The 24,440-nt window shown below is 58.1% G+C and overlaps 1 protein-coding gene across 1 annotated transcript in view; it reads right to left on the bottom strand.

The window, feature by feature from the left end:
• Positions 1–406: 406 nt before the first annotated feature.
• The window catches only part of TMEM132E (transmembrane protein 132E), a gene marked incomplete at both ends in the record, with an annotated part of 51,107 nt that continues 27,073 nt past the window's right edge, over positions 407–24,440 (bottom strand). Inside the window, 8 exons of the mRNA XM_080826101.1 lie at positions 407–1,459; positions 2,388–2,579; positions 3,484–3,772; positions 5,524–5,729; positions 7,918–8,061; positions 8,929–9,121; positions 9,391–9,537; positions 10,971–11,901. Of these exons, the coding sequence (XP_080682227.1) occupies positions 407–1,459; positions 2,388–2,579; positions 3,484–3,772; positions 5,524–5,729; positions 7,918–8,061; positions 8,929–9,121; positions 9,391–9,537; positions 10,971–11,901 (3,155 nt within the window). The remainder of the gene's footprint in view (positions 1,460–2,387; positions 2,580–3,483; positions 3,773–5,523; positions 5,730–7,917; positions 8,062–8,928; positions 9,122–9,390; positions 9,538–10,970; positions 11,902–24,440) is intronic.

The raw sequence follows: 24,440 nt of genomic DNA, 5'->3' as shown, positions 1-24,440 counted from the left end.
CAGCTTGTGACACAAGACCCCCCAAAGCCCCCCCAACACAGGGGGAAGACAGGGGACACGGGGGGCAGGGGCACAGTGTGGCCCACCTCACCCCAAGCTTGGCCTCCATGCCTCACTTTTGGGGCAGGGGGTTGTCTAAGATGGGAGGAGGTCTGGAAAGTGTGGAACAAGGCCCGGGATTGCTTTCCTCCTCGAAGCTCCTGAGGAAGGAGCCCTCCACCTTGGGTGGCAGAATCGGGTATGGGGTGAGGTGGCGGGAAGGACCCCATAGGGTAGGCGGCCGCCCAGCACGGAGCAAAGCTGCAGGGGCAGGGAGTACAAAATCCACGTCAGCCGGCCTGCGTCAGTGTGAGCGGGGGTCCCAGCCATGTCCCCCACAGAGCCCACCCCCCGGGGGACGGCGCCTCTACGCGATCTCTTTGATTCTGCGCATGTAATTGTGCAGGTCTGGGGGTGCCGTGGGCCGCATGGTGCCCGCCACATCCGGGCAGCCCCAACCCAGGTCCTCTTCGTCCTCCTCGTCCTCCTCGCCGGCGGGCACCGAGTCATAGGCCAGCTCCTCCGTGGGCAGCGTGGTAAAGGTGGTAAACTTGACCCGCTTGCGCTTGGAGGTGGGCGAGCTGGCAGGGTCCTCGGCCTGGTCGCGGGCCGAGCCGCCCGAGGAGCCGTCGCCCCGCCCGTGCACCTGGCTCTGCACGCTGGTCTGCGAGCTGCCACTGCTGTGGTGGTCGCCGTGGCAGCAGGCAGGCACGGTCTCCAGCGGGTTACCCGCGGGCGGAGACAGCTCCCCCTGCACCCGCAGGGGCTGCCCGTTGCCCAGGAACACCCAGTGGTGAGAGTGGTCCATGCTGGTCTGGCCCTCGGGCGGGATGCGCTTGTGCCGGTAGCGCAGCACGAAGACGATGCAGTTGATGAGGAAGACGAGGATGGCGAGGCAGAAGACGCCCAGCAGCGCATACATGCCGATCTCCAGGTCCGTCAGCCCGCGCGGCATCTGCAGGAAGCCGGTGGGCAGCGGCAGGAAGTCTTCCGTGGGCGGCACGGCGCTGGCAGTGCCCGGGCCCGGGGCCTCAGCTGCTGGCATTGCTGTGCCCGGGGGGCCGGCTCCCCGGGCCTCGTCCTCGCCCCCGCCGGGGCCTGGCTGGCTGGGCCCCGGGTAGTCGTAAGTGGGGTCCTCCTCGTCCCGCCCAAAGTGCACCCGCAGGCCCACAGTGGTCGTGGCCAGCACACTCTTGCGTTTGGTTTTCTGGCAGCTCTCAGCGATGGTGAGCTCTGCGCGTAGCAGATCCCCAGCGCCCTCGGCTTCCGCCACCACCAGCGGGAAGGCCCGGTCCTGGGTCACCGTAGCCACCCGCTCATCCAGGCTGCTCACCAGCAGCCCATAGTCCCGGGGGCTGTAGAGGGAGAGGGGGGCTGTGGTGCCATCACTGTAGGAAAGCCAGAGACTTAGAAGGGCTTCCTGGAGGAGAAAGAAGGGGATGGGAGTCAGAGAGCTAGTCCTGGCTGGCCTACCTGCTAGATGCTGGGCAGATGCTGAGCCCTCTGAGGACAGGGACTGCGGTACTGTGGGTCCTGGCTGTATTCCCAGCCCTGGGACTGTTCTGGCAGGTGGCAGGGCTTAGGAAGAACTGTGGGAGCAAGAAGTCCTCCTCTGGAGGTTGTGGGCAGGTAAGGGGCATGTTACTGACCTAAGACTTTCCTTGTCCAGTCATCCTTCTCCCCTCGATAAGCTGAACGTATGTTCTGCCTTGGGTCGACCTCGAGCCCCCTTTGTTGCAGGAGTAACCCCATATCCCCATGCCTGACCTTGGGATCATCCCCATTAGACATGTGGAGACTGAGAACACATATCCTATCCCAGCCTTCTCCTCTGTTAAAACATTCTGAGAATTGCCTTCCCTACAGATGAGGAAGCAGGGCCCTGAGAGAAGGGATTGGCCTGGGGTCATGGAGCAAGTTAGGGGCAGGGGGACTCCTGGCTCAGTGTTTGACACCTGCCTTCTTGCTCCCTGTGCTCCTGCCTGTCACCTTTCTGCCTCTGTCCTGTGCCCCGGTGCATCTGTTGGGGGCTGCAGCTGGGGCTCCAGAGATGGGTGAGGGTAACTCCTAGGGGTGGAGGCAGAGGTGATGGGCTGTCTGAGAATCCAGGAGGGGGAGCCCTCAGCGGGAACATCTCGGGGTGGCAGGTGCCAGAAGCAAGATCTTGGCTGGACTCCCTGGGCAGATGGCAGGGGGATGGAGTCGGCCAGGTGTGCTGGGCACCAATAGTGGACAGATCTTCCATTAAAGCCTGAATTTGGGGGACTCATGGCACAAGGACAAACTGGAATTTCCTTCATCCTTTCACACTGCAAACCCCCCGGCCAGCAGGCTGGGCATCCGGTTACCTGCTTGAGGAAGCTGAGGGTCTGCTGGGCAGCCGTGGTGGCCAGGATAGTGTGACTGCTCCCTGGGCTGGGCCGCAGGGAGAGGGCGAGGCTGGCCACCACCTGGGCCTGCAGCTGTGTGATGCTGACCTTCTCCTCCGTCACTGTTAGCAGCGTCTCCCCAAGCACAGACTCCGTCAGTGGGGACACCACCTGAGACAGAGTGGAGCAGGGGTGGGCCAAGGCCAGGAAAACAGCATCCCCAAGATTCCCAGCCACAAAGGAATCCCAGTGTTGCTGGAAGAGAGGGCCAGAGCGCAGGGTGGGGGTGGGGGGGGCAGGCTGGGAGGCAGGACTCTTGGGCCCTGCTTTAGGGCTGCAGCTGGAAACCAGGGTCCAGAGGCCAAGTGAGGTTCAGGGGCTTGCAGGAGCCAGGCAGGAACACAGATGAGAGAGGTGGACAGATTCTAGGGCAAACAATAGCCCCACACACTGATAAATAGCGATTGATCTTGGGGAGACAAAAGGGAGTGGTGGGGACTGTGGCAAACAGAACTGGTGCTCATGCAGTATTGACTCCAGCCAGTTAGTGCCAGGTGGGAATGCAGGCCCAGGGTTGCCAGATTCATTGTCTGTAAAACCGGAAGTCTAGATCTTTAAAAACAAGAGAGCTCCCAATGTTTCAATGATGAATCAGCCACTTTACAGATAAATGCATCTGGAGGCGGCTTGTAGCCGATGGGTCACATTATTCACCATCTCTTAGAGGGAAGATTTCTACCCAGGCACCCAGCTGTAGAGGAGGAGGGTCAGACTTGAGTTCCTAGGTCCCCAAATTCCCTTTCCTGAGCCCCCTCTCCTCACCCACACCTGCTCTCAGGGACCACACCGAGCCATATGGGGTTGGTAAAGGTCGCTGGGGCTTGCAGGGAGATTGTCCTCCAAGGAGAAGTGAGAGGATCTTAACCTCTGACGGTGGGGTTTCAGGAGGTGGGGGGAGCAGGGCGCGGGGCAGTGAGTGTGTTTTGGGGGCCTGCCGGGGTTGATCCCAGGGACAGAATCCCTGTCCCTCCTGGGACGTCTGTGTTCTCTGCCCGCGCAGTGCCCCTGTGCCTACCTTGAAGGGGGTGGTGCCCGGCTCCAGGCCCGCTAGCGTGCTGCTGTCAACCATGCGTGCCACTCGGGGGTCCCCCACCCTCATGAAGTCGCTGACCAGGTCGGTGACCTCCACCAGCCAGTCCGGGCCCAGCATGGGGACCACCTGGTCGGCGCCCTCGGACGATGTTGTGTGGAACTGCGTGAAGACCTGCAGAGTCGCGTGCTGGTACTGCAAGGTGCAGCCGCGGCTGGCGCTCGGCCGCCGCTCCTCCTCCTCGTCGTCCTCGTCCTCACTCTCCCGGGCTGACCTGGAGTGGGGAGGCCGGGGGTCAGGGCCCCTCACCGGCCTCTGACCTGCACAAGTCACTCCCTCACCCGTGCGGGCTGCGGGCTCCGCCCTGGCTCCCGACCCCGGCCCCACTCCTTCTGTCTCTGACCAGCTGGGAGCCAGGTGTCCCCAGCCTTTTCTGTCCCAGAAAGGTAACTTCCTGCCCCTCCCTTGGCACCCTCGGCTTTGCAGGTCTTCACCCATGCCTGGAAATCAGCGGCGTCGGACCCTGAGAAGCGCAGTCTCTTTCTCAGGACTGAGCACACGCCTGGCCCTGTTCTCCGCTCTAAACTGGGGCGAAGGCACTCCTTGCTCAGAGCGCCAGACTGCTCGGCTGGGGGTGCCCTTACAGCTGGGTGCGAACAGAACTTGGAAGGGATGAACTTGGAGATTTGGCTGAGATTTCCAAGCAGCGTGTGGAATGTGTGGCCTGGTTCCTCCTGCTGCTTACAGGAAAACCCAAGAGGAAAGAGGTAAACTGAGCCAAGCACCAGTAAGCAAAAGGGAGGCAGGACTGGATGAATCGGGAAATTCAGCTTATCCAGGTTGCCGAAGATGCTAAAGCCAGGAGATTCGTGGTCCGGAGAGCATGCTCTGGAGAGAGCAAGCCAAGGACATGGTTGGCGTTTTGCTACTGCTGTGGAAAAGAAACCAGAATATCCATCCACAGAGGGCTCTCTCACCTGGGCTAACCCATCCTCCATGCTGAGGTACATGCTAACGTGCCCATTTTGCAGACGAAGAAATGGGGCGCACAGAGAGGTTGTGTTAAGTAGTCCAAGGTTGCCCAGCTAGGAAACGGTAATCAGGATTTAAACCCAGCCTATCTCACTTCACAGTTCACTATGCCCTCGTGAACTTAAAGCCAGCCCAGGAGCTGGTCCCAGGGCAGAATCACAGTCCCCCTCCCAAACCCACTGGGTCAGAATTGGCACTTTAACTGGCTCCTTGGGCAACCACGTGCACGTTCAAGTTTGAGAGGCTCTGATCCACACGGCTTGGCTCTTCCTGATCTCTGCATAATTGAACTGAGCCCAGCTCTTCCTTGGCCACCACTTCTCCCCCAGCCCAGTCCCTCCCCACTTTGCTGCCCATCCCTCTTCCTCCCTCTGCCCTGCCGGCTCTTCCCTCCAGCAGCAGTGAGGGGCGAATGGAGTACATGCCCCTGAGATGCACACTCAGGTGCATGAGGTGCCCCCCAGCGAGGGCTCCTGGTGTGAGTCACTGCATGGCTGGGTTGGTACACAAGAGTGTGCCCTTGGCGTTCACAGGCTGAGGCACCCACATACAGGTTTGGCCTGGCTGCTCTCTCACCCTGTCTTCCCAGCCATCTCCTTTCCACTCATTCTTTAAAACTTAGCCAAGAGTCACCTCTTCCAGGAAGCCTGCCTTGACTTACCCTAGAGGAAGAGGTGGTTCTCTCCTCTGTGCCCCTTGATTCCCCACACAGAGGGCTTCCTGTGTCCACCATGTCTTGTGGCATGTACAGGACAGCCTTCCTGCTGGACCCAGACCTTGGCTGGGTCAGGCACTGGTCACACTCACCCCATGTCTCAAACACCCATCAGTGCCTGGCACACAGTAACTGCTCAGTTAATGTTTGTTGACTGCCTAACAGACCAGCAGCCTGTGTACAACAGGGGCCTTATACACATACGTGGATCAGACCCCATGCCAGGGCCGTGTCCACCTGTGAGTATCCCGAGTATCCAGTGTGTAGAAGGGCTGTACCTCCGGTCGGGGAGAATAGGCACCCTCCAGCCCTTCACTTGGCTGAGGCGTGCATCCGAGAGCTCGATGTGTAGGGGCAGCTTGGGGACCCAGACTGTCATTTCCAGAGGGGCATTGAGGATGTCATAGCGGAAGGTGACCCTGGCGTTCATGGACCCGCGCGACTCCTTTCCACTCACAAACACATAGTCGCAGCTGCTGGATACCTGGGGAGGGGGAAAGAGGGAGGTGTCAGCTTCGGGTGTCCCTGTTCCCATTATTTCTTCACAGATCATCTCTCAGTGGCTACTACAGGAGGTTTTTGCTCCCTGGCAAGGGGTGAACATGCACCTGCCTTTATAGGAGGTTGCTTCTGATGGGGCAGACCACACCTCAGAGGAGCCTTAAGGCTGAGGGCCCCCCAGGCTGGCTCCCCTTCCCAACATGACTGCTTGTGCCCTGGGCGTGGGTGTCTTTTGGTGGCGTACTCCACGGTAGAGAGGGATGTGTCCTGAACTCATGATTCCCCCATGGCCCCCCTGACCCTGTGGCCACTGGAAATTAAGCAGCTGGTTAATTTCTGAGGCAGGGACTGTTCTAGCCAGGGGTGGAGGTAGGGGATGGAGAGAGGAAAAATCAGGACAGACAGTGGGTGCAGCTTGTACAAATGCGTGCCCACCAGGACCCCGAATTACATTCCTAGAGGTTCCTTGGGTGGGCACGTGCCTGCTGAACACATCTCGGAGGACACCTGTGCCAGTCCGCAGGACAGATGTGGGTGGGTGTATACGTCAAGTGTGCCCAGTATGTACCTGGCACACTCTGGAGTAAATCTCATGTGCAATGCGTTGAGGTGTTCCTGCTGGTACACGCCCATGGGTGCACACTCTCACATTTGGGGAGGATCTGATCATGTGGCTGGTGGGCTCATGACATTCTGAAGACTCTGCTGGGGGCCAGGGAGGGTGCCAGGACTCTGGCTCATCTCTCATGAGCCCCTGGCTGTTCGCAAACTCCTGCTAGCTCCCTTAATCATCTCAGGTGGGGGTGGTGGGACGTGGGACAGCAGCCCCACCAGAAATGCTCATTTCCCACTTCAGAAGGCAGAGAACTCCATCTGAAGCCTGGCAAATTCCACTCTGAGTGCTGGCAAACTCCATAAAGAACCTGTGTGTATTCCATCGAGAGTGGAAACAAATTCCATTTCGAATCTTTGTGAATTCCCTTTGGTATCTAAGCAGTCAAGTCTTTGTTCTGGTCCACTCTGCAGCCGGAGTGGCAGAGCCTGGGGGACAGAGGCAGGATGAGGGCCTTTGCAAGCAGGTCCGTTTTTTCTCCTGTCCCAGCCTGACAGCCCTGGAAAGTCCCACGGGCCTGGGCAAGGTTTCTACTCCCCAGGCACCAAGCCATCTGCTCTGGCTCATTCGGGGTGAGGGGTCATTCTTCCTGGATGCGGGAGGGATGAGGTGAGGCTCCAGCTCCCCATACCTGGAGGGATCTGGGGCAGAGTGTGGAGAGACAGAACATACACACTCCAGCCCCAGTTAGCCAGAGGGAGAAGGACACCCACGGCCCACTCCTCCTGCTCTCCTTCAGCCTGAGCTATTTACAGGCTCAGGGAACAGATTCCCTTTCCTGATCATCTGATTTGGGCACCTGCTGGAGGCTGGCCCAATAAACAGCTCACCCACCACACCGACACCAGGACTGCCACTCTCCTGCGTCACTGCCTGTCCCACTGCCTGTGACTGCTGTCGGAAGGGGTAAATCTGGAGGCCCTCCTGAGGAGGTGGCAAACTAGGTGGGTCCCTTGAGTCAACGGCTGTCCTGTTTGTCGGGCTGTGAGGACCTGGGGCCCGGAGTGGGTCTCTGGGAAAAGAGCTGTGGGAGGGGCCTGTAGGAGTTGGAGGATTTGGGAGGGGGTGTGTGCCCTGAGCAGGTCCTTCCTTATATAACCTTCACTCCTGGCTTAACTCATATGCTTCTGGGGCTTCATCTCTGAGTTGAATCTCCTCCATTCGGGCACCAGCACTGGGTTCAGGGCATGTCCTCAAGAGGCCCCCTTCCCACCCTTGTTGCCTTGCCCAGTGTCTGTCCAGGCAGGGGCTCAGCCATCACTTGCTGTGTTGGATTGAGCTCAGGCTGTCTGCCTTCTCCCCTCTGCCCGCCAGATGGTCTCTTTCATATTCCTGCAGGAAGCCCTCCAGGACCAGCAGTACCCAGGGCTTTTCTTCACCCCCACTAGCCACGGATGCCTGAAGCTATTCCTGCCACCCCCCCACCCCCTAGTTTCTCCTCCTCTTGCCTGCCACGGGGAGCTGCTTGGGATGCGAATTCCCCTCTGGCTTGGGTTTCTGCTCCCCCTGAAGGTCTGATGCCCTTTTCCCAGGGGGCCCCCATCTCTAGGAGACCCACCTTGATGATGTCCTCATTGTCAGATTCACATTCCACTAGGGCAGAGACATCTAGGACGAGACCAGTCACCTCGATGGCGATGACCTTGACTGGGATGGCCACCGTCCTGCCCGTCAGGATAGCCGTGTTGATGATTTCGGTGTCCTGCAGGGAGGGTGGGGCCCTGCTGAGCGAGGGGCACTTGTGTTCCTCCACTCTCCCAGGACACGCCAGCCAAGCCCAGGCTCCTGACTACCCTACCCCTCGGTTGCACGGCCTTCCCCTGGGGACTCCTGCACACATATGTGCAGAGGTGCAGCTGTCCAGTCTCACTCATCTTCTCAGATGCTCTGCTCGCTTGGCCTCCTGCTGTAGCCTTCTGGTCTACCTCCCTCTGGTGCCATGAAATAGCCCTTCCCCGGTCCCCCAACCACCTTCTCTTTGAAAACTTATATGCCTCTCAGAGTCACATCCAACACATCTGCCTTGCCATTGCAGGTGCCCTGGGCTGTTTGCAGATGATCACTCTAGCCTCACCACCCCATGGCACCCTTCCCACATGCACTGTACCTTAGGACAGACTACTCCCATTCCCATCCCCACACCTTTGCCCATGGGATCCCTGCCTAGAGCACCCTCCTCACCATCTCTGATTGTATGAGCCCTTCCTTCCACCTGTCCTTCAAGGCTCAACTGCATGACCCCCTCCTCCAGGAAGCCTCTCCTGAGTGGCCTCTCCACGGGTGACTTTTCCCACCTCTGGCTCCCTGAGCATCTGCAGTCCTATTCCAGTGCCAGGCACAGAGCGCCGCCTGCTTCCAGTGAGCGTGTGCGTGTGCGTGCGCACACACACGCACACACCCCTCCACTCACAGGCACGCCTGGGTGCAGGACACAGTCACACACTTGGGCACAGGCCCCTGCGTACACATGCACTGATCCATACACATGCTCAGCCGGGCACATGCTGGTCACACACAGGCACCCATGACAGACACATGCGTCCACGGACCCGGCCACCGCCCCGCTCACCATGGCCAGGGGCAGGATGGCCTGCACATCCCGCTGGATGACCGTCAGTTCGGTGACCGCCCGCTCCAGGTCAGGCAGGGCGCTGTGGCCGCGGTAGTCGACGTGCCACATGATTCTCCGCTTGACCGACTGGCTGGTGAAGTTCTCCATCTCAAAGTCCAGCTGCAGGATCTCCAGTGGCCCCTGGCCTTCCCTGTAGGGTCAGGGTGGGAAGCAGAGCCCGGGAGGAAGGGCTGCGAGCGGCCCAGAAGCTCTGAAACCCCTGGTGGGCCCCCCAGCCCTCCTTGGCATCCTGCCTGCTGGGGCCTTCGAGCCTTCTCCGGCCACCCCTGGTGCCCCAGCCTGGACCTAGAGTCCCCAGCACCAGAGCACCGGCCCTTCTGCCAGCCTGGCTTCCTCCATCAAGGGTCTCCCCACCCCTTCTTGGTGCCGTCCAGCAAGGAAGTGGGCAGAGGTACTTACCAGGGGGGCAGCGGGGTGCCCTGGGCCCAGGCCACATCCACGGTGGCTGTTGAGTGCTTTGCCCCAGTCAGCAGCTCCGAGGTCACGTGCCACTGGCCGCTCCGTGACTTGGTGCCCAGAAGGGTCACACCCTTCTTGGCCTTCACCCTGGGACAAAGTGGAAAAAAGGACAGGGAGACGGTCAGCCTAGGGCCCAGTGACTGCCTACCTGGGCCAATCCCGCCCCCCAACCCCAGGATGGGGCTGGGAGTAGGGGGAACAGGTGAGTAATTCACCCCAGTAAATTATCCTGGACTCAATGCTGGAGATGAACCTGGGGAATCTGGTATCATGTAGCTGAAACCTCCAACCCTCCGTAGAGGCTTCAATCGCTTCTACAATATCTCTCTGCCAAGTTTTTATCAAACCTCTACTTGCATACCTCAGTGATAGGAAACTCACTACTGCACACATCCCATTCCATTCTTAGAAAGCCCCTAAGGACTAGAAACCCCTTTCCTACATTTAGCTGAAGTATAACAGTCATGGGTTCTGCCCTGCAAGAGAGAACAACTCTCCTTCATCTCAATTGTAACAGTTCCTTAGACAGTGGGAGGGGAGCAGGTGTTCCCTGAGTCTTCTTTGTTACTTTTTGCCATAGTTTCAAGTTAACCCTTGCAGTTAGAGTTCAACCCTTGCAACTAGGTCTAGTCACCCTCCTCTGGACACTAAACACGTGGGCATTGTGGCCTATATGAAATACTTCAGCTGTGCTCTGATTAATACTGACTAAAGAAGAGCAGTGACCACCTCCTGAATTCTACATGTTCTACTCCTATTAATGCAGCCCAAGATCTGTGATGACTGATTTAAATCATATTCACATTCAGGTATCAATAAATCAGGTCTATTCCCTCTCAGGAATATCTGAACTTTAAGGTGGTACCCTCAGGAGAGAGGGCAAAACTTAACTCAAAGAAGTTGGAGTTTAATGGCAATGTTTTGGGTCCTATGCATAATGCCTGGGGCGGGGGAGATATTTTGGTGGGGCCCTTGATAAGGCCGACTTAAAGTATTTCTGAGTTTGTGAACTGTATCCTGTTCAGGGTGTAGAAAAGGCTGGGACTCCTGAAAATTTTTTCTCCCAACTCCAGGATTGGGTAAATATTCTGACACATGGACAGACTACTGTTCATCTTTTGGCTCCCAGTCAATGGGCTGCTCTTTGATCTCCATTTCTTCTCTTTGGCCTCGGTCTCCTCATTTGTAAAATGGGAGAGTTGCACCAGCTAACATCTATGGGCCCTTCCAACCCCATTCTATCATTCTTGATACCTATGCTTGTGAAAACTGACATTTCTCCTTGACCGTTTCCCTGAGCTACAGAGGTCAGAGGTCAGGCAGAAATTTTTGCTGTCATTAAGCCAGTGAAAACACTGAGACTCAAGTAAGTAAGGCATCTTCCTGAAGTTGCTCAAGCGATAAATGGAAGAGGTGGGATTAGGATGCTGGCCAGGCAGGCAGGCAGGGGTTCACCCTCCAAGGCAGAGAGCTATGCACTTGACCTCTGAAGGGAAGGCAGAAACCCACCAGCCCCCTACCTGAGTGTGAAATGCTCCACGCTGGGGCTGGAGGGAGAGGAGGAGTTGGGGGCCAGGTAGAGGAGAATGCTGAGCACCTCCCCAGGCTTGAGGGGCCGATCCGGCAGGCGGATCATCAGGTTGCTGTCCAGCCGGTGCTCCTGCAGGGCCCTCCTGGGGGGCGGGCGGAACAGGCTGATGCTCCCGATGCGCAGGAGTGGGTGCTGGGTGGGGCTCTCGGCACGGGCACCGGTCCCCGGCCCGGCTCCCCGGCGTGCGCCCCCGCAGCCGCCCGACGCGTCGGGGGCATGGAGGGTGTAGTAGAGCTCGGCCTGCTGACTCTCCCCCGTGGCCTCGGGGTCTAGCCCGTCCGGAGACTTGCGGCGGGTGGTGGGCGGCGCGGCGGGGGCAGGGGGTCCGAACCAGGCCAAGGGCAGCTCTGCCCGCACCAGGCAGGTGGCCAGGCCCCCGCTGAGGCGGCAGGAGCTCTTGACTTCCCGGGCGTCCCGGAAGGCGTGCAGGCGGACACAGGGCAGTCGCTCGGTGACGCCGAAGTCGTCCCAGTCGCGGCCAGCCACGTAGAACAGCACCTGGGCCACCGGCTGCGAGGCGGGCACACGGGCGCGGACGATGAAGGCTCGCACCTTCCAGTTGACGGTCAGGCGCTCGGGGATGTCCAGGGTGCTGGATGGCTGCAGCAGCTCCCGGGCCACCACCTGGCTGGTGCTGAAGGGCCCCAGGGAGACGTTGAGGACGGGCAGCTCCTTGGTCTGGAATACCACGAAGGGCTCCGAGCGCTGCAGGGAGCCGTTGGCGACCGCAGGCGGCGGGGGCCGCGCGTCCCGCAGGAAGAAGGCCAGCCGAGTCCGCGACAGGCGGTAGCTGACCGGCAGCACGGGGCTGGCCTGCAGCCCCGGGGGGCTGGGGCTGGCTGGGTGGGAGCGGCCGGAGGCTGTGGACAGACAGAGGCAAGAGCCCGGAGGGGTCAGCGGAGGCTGGGCTGGGACCTCTGGGCACCCCAGCCTCCCACCCCGTGGGGGGCGTCAGCTCCAACCCCCGCCCCCCACTTCACCACTGCCTCTTTTGCCCCAGCATGGGGGCAGGGGTAGGCCTGATAGCAGTGCAAATCATGGTGAAGCTTCGAAGACTTTCTCCCCTGGCATCCTCACCTGTAAAATGAGGATAAAATGGACTTCTGCCTGGAAATGTGGTTGTGAAGATTTACCAGTAGTGTGCACAAAGGGCTGCGAGCAGAGTGTGGCCCTGGGAAGGCCCTGGGGGTCACAAGCTGCTCAGCACTCCGCAGGCATTGGCCTGTTTGATGCTCAGATGGACCCTCCCAGCTAGGTATTCTACCACCTCCTTGGATTTGATCTGTTTTCTATAAATAATTTCTCTTTTTTGAGAGCCTGTTCTTGTATCTCACAGGTCAAGGTGTGGAATGCTTAAGCAACTTACCCAAGTCACCTGAGCGACAGGAGCCAGGAGTAAAATTTGAACCCGGGGCCACCTGACTCTCAAAGCCAAGCCCGTTCCTGCCCCAACTGCCTAAGAGGGTGCAGGGCCCCCGGAGATCCCTTATTTCCCACTACTCCCTCCCCCCACGCGCTATACACTCAGGGAATTTGACCCCAGTCTCCCAAACACAACGTGGGCCTTGGGTCTGACGTCTCTGGTCCCCACATTCGTGCAGGACCCTGCCAAATTCTAGCAATTCCGCTTGTTGACTCTGGCGTGTGTCCCAAGCTGCCCCCGTCCTCCAACCCCAGAACCCTGCCCCAGTTCTGGCCTGGATGCTGTTGCTAGGACAACAATACATGGCATGACTGGGTCTCCCCTCTCCCCGTAGTCGTCTCCCCGGCATCCCCTCCCTGCACAGCAGCAGAGTGATGTGCTCGTCTTGGACACAGATGGGAGCTTGTTGGCCCCTCACCACCGGCCCAACTCCTGTTGGACACTGTCAAGGAATAGGAAGGACCAACTTGTGGGGGTTCGAGGTTTGAGAAGCAGTTCTGGATCTTGCCATGGACTCCTGAGTCACTTTCCTCATATTTAAAATCAGGGTAATAATAACAAAGCTGATCTTGAAGGATGTGGTGCTGTCACTGTTCTGTTTTCGAGAATCAAGTAAGAAAGCACTCTGTAAATTATGCAATGCCATGCCGCTGTCTGTAAATATTAGGAAAGAATCTCTCCCTTTTGCTTACAAAACAAAATCTAAACTCACCTTGAGCCGGACTGTGACCCTCTACAATGGGGTTTCAGGCTCCCCTTTCTCCACTGTTCCCCCCAAGTTCCCACTGCCAACGTGACTGGACAACTTTTGGCTTTAGCACTCGCCTCCTTGGCTCCTGCCATGCCCTCTAAGTCAAATTCGCTCCTTTGCTAACTGCACACATCCAGATAGGAATCTTCCTCCACGGTCCAGCACCAATGCCACCTCCTCCGTGAAGTCCTCCAAGATATGACCTCAATTCCTGGGATGTTCCTTCTCTGAGGGAACCTCTCATCTTGTCTTGTGTGGAAGTTAGTTATCTATGAAGCTGTGCACTGAGCAAGCCTTCCACAAAGTGTGGCTGACTGGTGGGGACCCGCGTCGTAAGGAGACTCCCAATCAACGCTATAGTAGTTACTTGAAGTTTATGCACATTTGTCATTTTAACACCGTCAAAGAAACCTTGACAGTTCTACAAACCTTCCCGGCCAATTCCTCATAAAGGCAATGGACTAAAAATTCCCAGCTCTGGAGACTCTGGTGTTTAAGTCCCATTTTTTTTTTTTAAATCTGTGGTTTAATTTTCTCATTCAGAAAAAGAAGCATTTGGCTTGGGGCAGGGCATAGGCCCTTGGAGTCAGGTGCTCTAAGAGGAGTGGCACCTGGTCTCATGCACCTGCTCAGGGCTTTCTCTGAGTGGTCCTTGGGACCAGCTGGGGAAACGGCCCATGGGGGTGCGGCCCATGCTTTAACCACCAGACTGCTTCTTCCATTCCCAGGAGAACTCTGTTCCTGGGCCACCTTTCCCCCTGGATGCTCTGCACCCTGTGGGGTAAGCTGGCTGCCATTGGTGGGCTAGAGGTGGGTAGCTGAGTTCAAGAGGAGGACAGGAAGATGCCTGGAGAGATGGGGAGAGCCTTCCTGGCAGGAATCCCTGCCACACAGTTACTCCAGGAGTCTCTGATCCTCGCCATCGTTGGGAGTCTGGCCCAAGTCACGCATTTGGGGTCCGGGACAACAATCTGAGCCAGGGCACAAGGAGCCAGCCAATTGCCTTGGAAGCAGCGAGAAGCAGGCAAACAAAGATTTCAAGACTCAAGTTCAAGTTTCTCCCTGTGACACTCGCTGGCAAATTACTTCCCATGTTGGGCCTTGGTTCCCACATCTAAAATTGAGGGGGTGATATCGGCCCCCTCAAAGGGATGCTGAGAGTAGCTAAGAGGCCAAGGGGGTGGAGGAGGGCACTGATCTGGGTGGCGGGATGGCCAGGGCTGGGATGGGGAAGGGTGGCCATGCCTGTCCCGCTGGGGTTGTGGAAGGGCAGCTGCCACAGCTGTAAGTGCTCCAGGCTGGGTGGGGCTGCAGAGATCATAACCACTGCCCCTGCCTTGCTTACCATCCCTGGGAGATCCCAGACGCCGCTAAGTGGCACTTAGTCCCCTCTGACCCTCTCACTGTCCCAAGCTCCCTGTGGGCCATCTGGACCCCTGGGAGGCACAGCGGGGGCAGAAGCCACCAGATGGGCAGCAGATGGGGGCATGGAGGAGGGGACTGGAGACCATGTTTGCATGCATCCCTTTGCCCTCAGTGGATTTTTGGTGAATGAGGAGTTCTCGGAAGGAGCTGCCCACGGACTGGGGTGCCATGTGGGGTAGGAGTGTCTCCTGCAGCAGCCGAGGGGACACTGGGTGGCACTGAGGGGGAGGGGTCCCGGCACTGGGCAGCAGCGGATAAGGAGGCTGAGTTTCTGAAAGGGGGAGCCACCTGTGTTAAAAAAAAAAAAAAAAACAACAGCTTGCTTTCAGACGGGGGAGCCAGAAAAGACAGTATTAGGGCGCTACAGTGTTTGTATTTATGTCGTCGTGACACACGACAGCCCCTCCAGTCACCACCATGAGTCATTCTACCCTCCGGGGCCCTGAGCCTCCTCTGTGGGGGCGGTGAGTGCTTCTGAGACTCCAGCACTAACCCCTACTCTCCTGGGCTCACTGACTCTGCAGCCTGAAGAAGTTGCTCTATCTTTCTGGGCCTCGGTTTCCCCAGGGCTGTGGGAGAGGCTCTGGAAGTGTTCTGGGGGTGGCGGGGGCCAAAGGGGAGACCTGTGGAGCCGTCGGCAGACAGATCAGGTTTTCAGGGATGCTCTGTGGGAAGGTGTGTTCACGCTTGTGTGTGTGTGTGTGTGTGTGTGCAAGTGTGCACGCTGGCCTGCATCTTGGCGTGGAGCAGGCCCAGCCTGAGGACGGAAGAGCCGCTGGACGGTTTCCTGAAGGACCGCGGGTGGGGGAGGAGAAGATCTACACAGATCTGAGGTTGGGGGTGGTCAGGGTGGGGGGGGCGAGAGGTGCTGTAGGGGTGTGAGTGGTGGACAGCCTGGACCCCCAACAGAGGGGCAGCTGCTCCCACGGGCTGGCGCACACCTGCCCCTCCCTCACGAGGCAGCCCCTAGCTGGTCTTCAGGCTTGGCCCCTCTCCCTGCTCCCCAGATCACTTGCCCTCCAGACCTCTACTTCCTGCTCTCATGTTCTGGGCCCGCTCGCCCCGAGGACCAGGCTTGACCCTGTCTTCCTGTCCCGCCTCGGCTCCCCTCGGAGCGGCCTCCCCGCCGGAGCGGCAGCCGGGCTCTTCTCTGTGTACACAGCCTCGGGCCTCCTGAGGCATTTGGGCCTGGCCCCGGGGATCCTCTCCTCACAGAAAGGGCTTCTACACATCCTCTCGGGCACATGAGGGGTGTTATGAGTTAAATTGTGACCCCTCCACCCCAACTCATTCATGAAAGGCCTGACCCCCCAGGAGCTCAGAACGTGGCTGTGTTTGGAGACATGGCCTGCAGAGAGGTGATGAGAGTAACATGAGGTCATTAGGGTGGGCCCCAATCCAGTACGACTGGTGTCCTTACCAGCAGACGGGATCAAGACACAGACACCCAGAGGGAAGGCCGCGGGAAGACGCAGGGAGAAGGCGGCCCACTGCAGGGTAAGGAGGGAGGCCCAGGAGTAGTCCTCCCCACTGACTCTCTGGCCTCGGACTTCCAGCTCCAGCACTGAGAAGCAAGAGTCTGTCGTTTTAGCCCCCCAGCCTGTGGTGCTGTGCGAGGGCTGCCCAAGCAGACAGGGGATTGGCTATGTGTGCCCCTCACAGCCTCAGTCTCCCCAGTAGGGAGTGGAGACACCGTACTGGGGACGAAGATGGACTGGGAGAGTGCACAGGGATAAGGATGGCGGCCAAGCCACTCCCAGCCCCTTCCTGACACCACACCTAGCATGTGACCCTTTCCTGCTGAGCTGACCCCGGAAGGTACACCCAGCTCTTCACAGCGGGGTGTCTCAGAGGGGGGTGTCTGTGGGTGCCACAGCCTGCACTCCCATCCCTCCCCGCCCAGCCCCTTGGGGAGCACCAACCCAGGACTGCTTCTGGGTTATGCTCCCCTGAGAGGCAGTGGCCTTCATCGTTCCTTTCTTGTTCCAGAAAGACATGATGGCATGAATAGAGGCTTCACTGGCCCTGTGTCCAAGGGCATTGGACTGGACCCACCAGCACCCAAGAGAAGAGGGCAGGAGATGAGGTGTGGGGTCCCCTCATCCTTCTGTGCCTGGTCCTGGCACTGCCTCTCACCATGGCCACCTGGATTGTGCTTCCCTACTGCTTGGCTCTGTCCAGCTTGGGCTCTGACCGACCTGGAGCTCGGCTCTGGTGTGTGTGACACGCAAATGATCACCAAACTGTTTCACCTGTCACTCCTGGGAATGCTCCCCGCAGGCAGGCCCACGCGCCCCTTCACCTGTGCAGAGATCTCTCAGGCCACACCGAATATCAGGAGGCACCTGCTTAGTTATGCTTTTGTCTTTCCAGCTGGACTCAGGTATGGGCAGATACTAGGTTAACGAATCTCGATTCTACCGTCTTATGAGGCCTGGGGCACCTGTGCAGGGCCAGTGGCTGGACAGAGGCCCTCCCTTCTCATCTCAGCTGGCTGTTGTGTCTGGGAGCACAGTGGGGTCCTCTGGGCACCCCTAGGAAACCTTCTCACTTTCTCTCCAGGCGCACAGGCCAGGCCCTGCCCTTTCCCCCCCAAACCGATTGGAGGCTAGAGCCAGGCAGGCCGGAGACGGCAGGGGGGTGGGGGGTGCCTCTGGCCATCTCCCTGCTTCTATCTAATCAAGATCAGATGCCTCCTGCTTCTACCTCTAATTGTCCCAAAATTAAAACTAATCACTGGCAAATCAGAAAAAAAAAAAAAAAAAGATTGTCATTAGCTTTGGTGAGTTTGAGGCTGAGGGACCAAGCAGGGTGTCAGCAGGGCCCGAGGGCGCTGGGCTGTGCTGGGAGCGGGCTTGGTTACTCACCTGTGTGTGTGCGCGTGTGTGTGCCACACCAGATGTCAGTGTCAGGGGACCCTTCGGCACTTGCTCCCGAACTTGCCTGAACGTCAGACTCAGCAGGAGCAAACAAAACAAGCGCAAACCGACTCTAGGGCTGGACCTGGGCTTAACACCATCCTCATTGCCAGGGCAGAGATCCGACGATCTGTATGTTTAGCAAGCATCCCCCCAGGCCTTGTTATCACAGGGTCTGGAAAACACAGCGCTAGGCTGGAAGGGTTGGGAGATGCTGAAGGCTGTGGCTTGTACGGCGTAATTTGGCGCTGCTGACAGCGGATGATGAAGGACCCAGAGTCTAGAACAGGGCCTGGCACACACAAGCACCAAATCTATGAATGGATGAAGGAATGAACGAGATGCAGCAAGAGACACGGTTGCTGCAGATGGCCAGGATCCCAGGGTCCATGCGTCCGCTGTCAAGGGGCCAGGGATGGGCTTTGCACAGTGAAACCACCCCCCGCCCCAGGTCAAGCTCAAACCTCTAGGCCCATAGCAGGGTTGGGACTTCAGGGGAAACCTCTCTGGCCCAGGAGAGCTTCAGGGGAGGAATTTTCCCTCTGAGGGTGCCTGGAAGATGGCTCTGGCCAGGAAGAGGGGTGCCCAGCTTCCAGTTCTGCTCTTCCTTGGCTAATGGGTTAGATCTCACCGGGGCAAGCCTGCCATTTCTGAGGCCCCGTTTCCCCATCAGCAAAATGGGGAATCATGAACCAGTATACCAGGTACCATGGAGAGGGGGTGCCTTGCTTGGACAAAACCTGTCTTGAGGAAGGTTTTTTCGGTTTTTGTGTTTTAAATTAGTGATACCAGTATTAGCAAGGGCTGTAAGGAATGGGGGCATCCACACATCCTACGGTCAGAGGGTACACGAGACAATTTCCTAGAGAGCACTTTCAAAATATGCTTTAAAGACCTTGACACCGTTCATGCTCCTTGACCCAGTGGCTCCCCTTTGGGAATCCCGTGTGTAGACATTAGCTCAAAGATTTATGTAAAAAGATATTCACTGCAATGTTATGTTTCTCAGTAAAAAATTAGAAACACCTAAGTGTCCAAAAGCAGGGTTTGGTTAAATAAAAGCAGATGCTTAAGAACGGATGTGTGCAGCCATTACAGGTCTAGTTTTCAAAAAAAGAAAATATTGACTCAGAAGGGAAAATGCTCACAAAATAGTTTGAATTAAACAAAGAAGGGTATAAAACTGACTCTATGGTGTGATACCAATTTTACATAAAAAGATATAGACCCTGGGAGGAAAGACATCAGAATGCTAATGGTGGTTATATCTGGGGGGCGGGGATTCTCGGTGATTGTTATTTTTTTACTTTAGGCTTTGATGTATTTTCCAGTTGTCTGCAATGAGCACGCATTGCTTGTAAAATAAGAAAGGAAACAATAAATGTCATTAAAAAAATGAAGGAAAGTGTTTGAAGCCGTTCCAAGATTTTTTTTTAAAGGAAATTGGGGAAAAAAAGAGAAGAAAAGAAAGAAAGAACCCGTGTGGTTGGGGAGCCACACAAACTCACACTCAGATCCCAGCTTTGACGCTTCCTCGCTGTGTGACCTTAGGTAAGTTACTTAACCTCTCTGGGCCTCAATTTCCACACCTATAAAACGAGGATCCTAGAACCCATTTCCTGACGTTGTTGTGACTAAATAAGCAAATTGCTGGTACAGCGTCCGTGCCCAGCGTGCATTCGTTTATTCATTCAACACTTATTGGATATTTCATTCTGAGGAGGGAAGGGCCGACCTGCTTTTCTCTAGCACTTGATGTATTGTTTAGCTCACAGCAGTCTTCTGTCAGTGTCTGTTAAGTTAAAAAGGACAAGTACAGAGATGATAGGTGCGCGGAGCAGAGCGTCCCAGGGAGCTCAAAAGCAGCACGAGGCTGGAAGGAGTACGTTTTGGGGGGCCCTGGAATCCAGCTCAGGCAGACCAGCCAGTGGCCTGCTGTGTGACCTCCGGCCCGTGTCTTCCCTTCTCTGGGCCTCACTGGGGAGAAGCAGATAGTCCCTGCCCTGCGTGCCACCTGGGTGACCTAGGCGCGGGCAGGTGCCATGTGTGTGGGGAGTCTGGTGGGTTCTGGACCAGGCAGAGGTCCGCTGAGTAAAGGGGAAATGACAGCTGGGCCCGGTGGGCCCCGAACACTGCCCTGCCCGATCTGCTAGGACAGGGCCTCCACGTCTTGGGAAACAGTTTGGGTCTTGCACGAAGATGCCGGCCAGAGAGCCAGCAGGGGATTACGCCCAGCCCGAGGCTCTCCTCATCATGCAGAGATGCGTCTGTCTTTCTTATACGACAAGGATGTCATATAGGCTGGTCCGCGGAGGACGTCCCCACCCAAGGCTGAGGCTACCCTAAACATCTCTTTGAGGAGCAGCCCAGTAGAGGGATGGGTGCCTCCCTGTGGGCCTGAGCTGTCCACCTTCCCCTCCCCGCCAGCCCCACTCTCCCTTCCCTCCCCGACTTCGCTATGCCCCTCTCCAAGGCAGTTCCATCAGGGTGTCTCCCTCCCAGCCTGGCTCCTGAGCCCCCCATGCTGAGGCCCCGTGTGCCTGGAGCCCTGGCTGGGCTGGGAGCAGCCAGGGTGCGTACAAGAGCTAACCACTCCTGTCGTGGGCTGTGGAGGGTGGGCTGGAGGCAATCGAAGCTTCCAGAAGCCCATAGCCCCCGGGTGGCTCTTGCTCTCCTCTTTGGAGGCTGCAAATCCTTGGGAGGCAGCTTCCCTGTATGGTAACACCCTGGGAGAAGCTGGGGGGAGGGGCTGGGACAGAAGCACCCATCCCCTACTCTGCCTCAGTTCCCTGCTGCCTTCTCACTGCCAGGAGCACCGGTGATGGGTCACCAGGTCGCTTCCCGCATCTACCTGGGAACTCCCTGTCTCTTCGCTGTAGGGACGGCAGGGTCCCCACCCCAAAACAGAAGGTCAAGAAGGCTCCCCTCAAATGGGCTCTGCCTTCATCAGCTGTGTGAGTTTGGGTAAGCAGCAACTGAGCACAGCTCTACCTCAGTTTCCTCAACTGTCAGGGGGGGTGTCATAGCAGTCCCTCCCTCTACCTCAAGGCTCCAAAAAGGAAATGCATGGGTTGTAAGTGGACTCATAAAGCCCTTCAGCCACGCTGTGCACGTCAGCCCCTTTAAATGTCAGCTTTTGTTTGAGAGTTACCATCCTCATCACTGAAGGGACACCACACGGCCTCCTGAGGCAGGGCCTGGGGGTCCCCCAAAACCCAGTGACTGGCTCCCTTCCTCCCTGTGCCCAAGCCTTCCGCTGTTGTGACCAGGGGTCACCTGCATGCTGCGCGGTTGCTTCCTTTATCCCTAGCACCCAGCACAGAGCCATGAACCGGTGTATGACTGGGGGTCCTGGGAGGTCGTGTCTGCTGAGGTATACACATGCACGGACACACACACACACACAGAGGCCCATACACAGGGTCTGTACCAGTCATCCCCCTGCAGGCACCCTGCCCTACTCTTGTCCTGGGACAGCTATCCTGACCTGGCCACTCCTTTGGCTCCCTCAGACTAAAATCCCTCCCTCCACCAGCTGTGACCCATCATCTTCTAGAAGAAGGAAGGAAATCAGAGAGACGCAGGCAGAAGAGTGGAGGGGAGGAGGAACCACTGGCAGATGAGAGGAAGAACCAAGCTCAGCTAAGCTGGGGGCTTCCCAGGGGCCCAAAGAAGGGCCACGGCCCCCAAGGAGCTGCCACTGGGAGGCCCTCCTTGCTGGCCTTGACCATCCGGTCCTGCTCCTGGGTACCTGGAACCTGGGGAGGGAAGAGCTGCACAGCAGGTCAGAGACCCCTGGAGCCAGGGCTCCTGTGTCCCGGCTCCCTGCTGGCCCCAGGGTCACCTTCCTGCTAGCCCTGGAGCCTTGGAGCCAGAGGGGAGCGACTCCGGGAATGGTTTCCTGGTCCTGAGAGCCTGGCTGGGCCCACTCACTCCCTTCCTCTCTAGCCTCTGCGCTGTCTGTGGAATGCTGTAAACTGCACCGGCCAGGCCAGAGGGTACAGAGGCTCAGGGCCCACGAAGAGAGGGAGGCTGAGAGGGGATAGCCTGGGAGGGGGTGAGACAGACCTTTCGGGGGAGTCCAGACGGTGACCCCAGGGCTGGAGGAAACTGAGCACAGAGGCAGGGTTCCTGGGCTGGGTGAGTCCTGGAGAGGAGGAGTTAATCAGCTTTGGGGACAGAATCCTGGTCCCTTCCAAAGTGCACAGTGATCCTGCCCCCACCCCCATCCCAGTGCCTGCTCTGGGGGCCTGCCCTTAGGAGGTGGGAGTGTGTGTCTGTTAGTCTGTCTGCATCTGTGAACTCAGAATGGGGACCAGAGGCTCAGACAGGCTGCTGCGGACAAGGAGGCCTTGTGTTTCCAGGCAAGCATCCCTCACCCCTGGGGAACAGCTCTTTTATTGATTTCTGAAAATCCGGAGGGGACCCTATCCTCACCTCTGCCCCCTGCCAACTCCTAGGGCGAGGGCCAACCTCAGTCTGCCCAGCTGTAATGGGCCTGATGTGAGGTTCCCTTTGTGGTGGAAAGGGCTGGGTGGGGGCTCTAGCGTGGAGGAAGAGGGGCTGTGGGGGGGCATCCTATGTGGCCAGGGCTGGAGTCTCCCAGCGGCTGTGGGTCTCAGAACAAAAGGAAACTGCTGGAATAGTCCCTGGTTCCCGGCTTCCCCGACCCAGCTCCGGCCATGTGAGATGGAGGCCCCCAGAACCCCAAGCCCACATCACTCCAAACATCCTTGTTTCTGGGATTTCAGGAAGATCACAGGTGCCTGGGGGGATAAGGCAATGGGTCCCACTGCTGTGCTCAGGGAGGGGGCTTCTGCGGACAGAGCCCTGCTCTGCCAGTCCGGTCCTCGGGCCTCGGGCAGGGAGGAGGGAAGGGCAGCTACAAGCAGGGCACCCTCCAGGGAAGCAGGTCTGAGGGAGGTGGGCCCCCCACGAGTCGTGCCGCACACTCGAACTGCCCCTGCCCAAGAGCCTGGAAACCCAGGCTTGAGCACCTCTGCTGGCTTTACCTGGGAGCTGGTTCTGGCTCCCAGGAGAGCTGGGAAGGGGGGACGGCGGAAATGAGGCAAGAAAGAGGAAGGGGTTGGGGGGTGGTGGTGGTTAGGAAAAGGAGAGAGAAAGCTAGAGTCAGGAGAGAAGAGGGAAGGTAGAGAAAGAAACCAGGAGAGGGAGAAGGGGGAGGGTGAGGGAGGAACACCTCATCCCGGCAGGTGCCTGGGGGTGGGTGGTGGGGATGGAGGACAGGGCAGGGAGGTGGGCAGAGGGCAGGGGTGGGGGACACAGGGCAGCCCGGCCTGGGAGCTGCCACGGGAGCCGCAGGGGAGGGGCTGTTCTCTGAGTTACACTAAATGACTAATGTGCATTATCCTAATTATAGCGAAGCAAGCTGAGCCTTCCCACTGGCGCAGCGCCTGCATCTCCTAATAAACAATTAGCTGCAAACAACAGAAAAAGAAAGTGTGTGTGTGTGTGTGAGTGTGTGTGAGTGGCTCCAGCCTGCGTCTGCCTGAGGTGGGTAGGGGCGGGTTTGGAGCTGGGCCTCGGAAAGGGGGACGCTGGGGGACAGCTGGGGAAATCTCCATCACCCCTGTAGCCCACTCCATCCTGGTGTGTGGGTCAGGGCTGCTCTGCTCAGAAGGGCCGCAAAGGGCAGGGCAAGCTCCTGGGGGGGCCCGGCTTAGACCTTGGGGGGGCCCGGCTTAGACCTCGGGGCTGCTTTAAGGAGAGCAGACCCTGGGCTAAGTGTATTGCTCCGACCCCACAATAAACCCAGGAAATAACATCCCCGTTTCTGCCAGGGAAGGAACGACAGCTCAGAGAGGCTAAGAGGCTTCTGGCCCCAGGCCCCAGAGCTGGGGTCAGGCCCCAGTGGGCCTCTGGATTGCCCTGGCCCTACTTCCGGGCAGCACTGGGAACTGGAAGTTGGGCACCCGGCGTACTGACCGATGGAGCTGTGTTTCGTTCCAGAGCTGCTCTGGGGGTGGGCGCTACCGTGAATGCGGGACTTGGCTGCTCTGCCACAGTGCCCGTGTGCATGAACCGCCTCTGACATTCTGACCACAGTCCTGAGAGGTGGGCCTTCCTCCGATCCCGTTTTCACTGAGGCCCAGCGACAGGAAGGTGTTTGTTCACGGTCCCAGAGATTTCGCTGCAGAGCGGGGTTCGGAAGTCAGACTCCCTATCCCTGGATGGATCAGCAGGATGGGTGGTGGGGGAGGGGGGATCAGCTGGGGCTGCATGGCTGGGCCCTGGGCAACACAGCCCCTTTTAGGGAGTTTCCAGTTGGGAAGGAGAGAGCCGCCCACTGAGGGGCAGAGCACATTCCAAGCTGGTCTGGGCATCGGGACCTGGAGAAGGAGCCCAAGATGGTCTTGAGGCTTTGAGCCTTGGCTAGGCTTCCCTGACTCAGTTACAGCTGTCTCGTGCCTTCCCAGAGAGTCTCCTGTGACCCCCAGCTGGGGCCTTGGGAACTGGGAGGCTGGGGGTGGGGGAGGCCCCCCTCTTAAGCTGCCCCTGGGCTGGAACACATGTGTGTGCCAGAGGTGGGGCCAACTTGGGGACCAGGGCCTTTGCCCCCTGCAAGGAGTGACTTGGACCTCAGTTCACCACCTGTAGGGGAGCAGTGTGACCCATCTGTCTTGGTTTGCTTGAGACTGTCATGAGTTTTGTACAGACAGTCCCTCAGTCCTGGGCAAAATGATATACCCAGTCACCTTAAGAAGGAGGTTAATCATCCCTTCCCTCTGTGCCCCACGGGGTTGTGACAGGGCCCGGAAAGAAGAGTGACCACGTGTGCAGGGTAACTGTGGGGCCTGGCCCAGATTCCCAGGTGCAGGGTGGGTGGAGGGTGGGACCTTGGGTGATGGGATCTGCCTGTCA

The sequence above is a fragment of the Martes martes genome (genome assembly GCF_963455335.1).
Source record: "Martes martes genome assembly, chromosome: 16".
In the NCBI taxonomy this organism is placed as follows: Eukaryota; Metazoa; Chordata; class Mammalia; order Carnivora; family Mustelidae; genus Martes; species Martes martes.
Note: the sequence above shows the minus strand (reverse complement) of the source record. Positions and strands in the feature narration are given on the sequence as shown.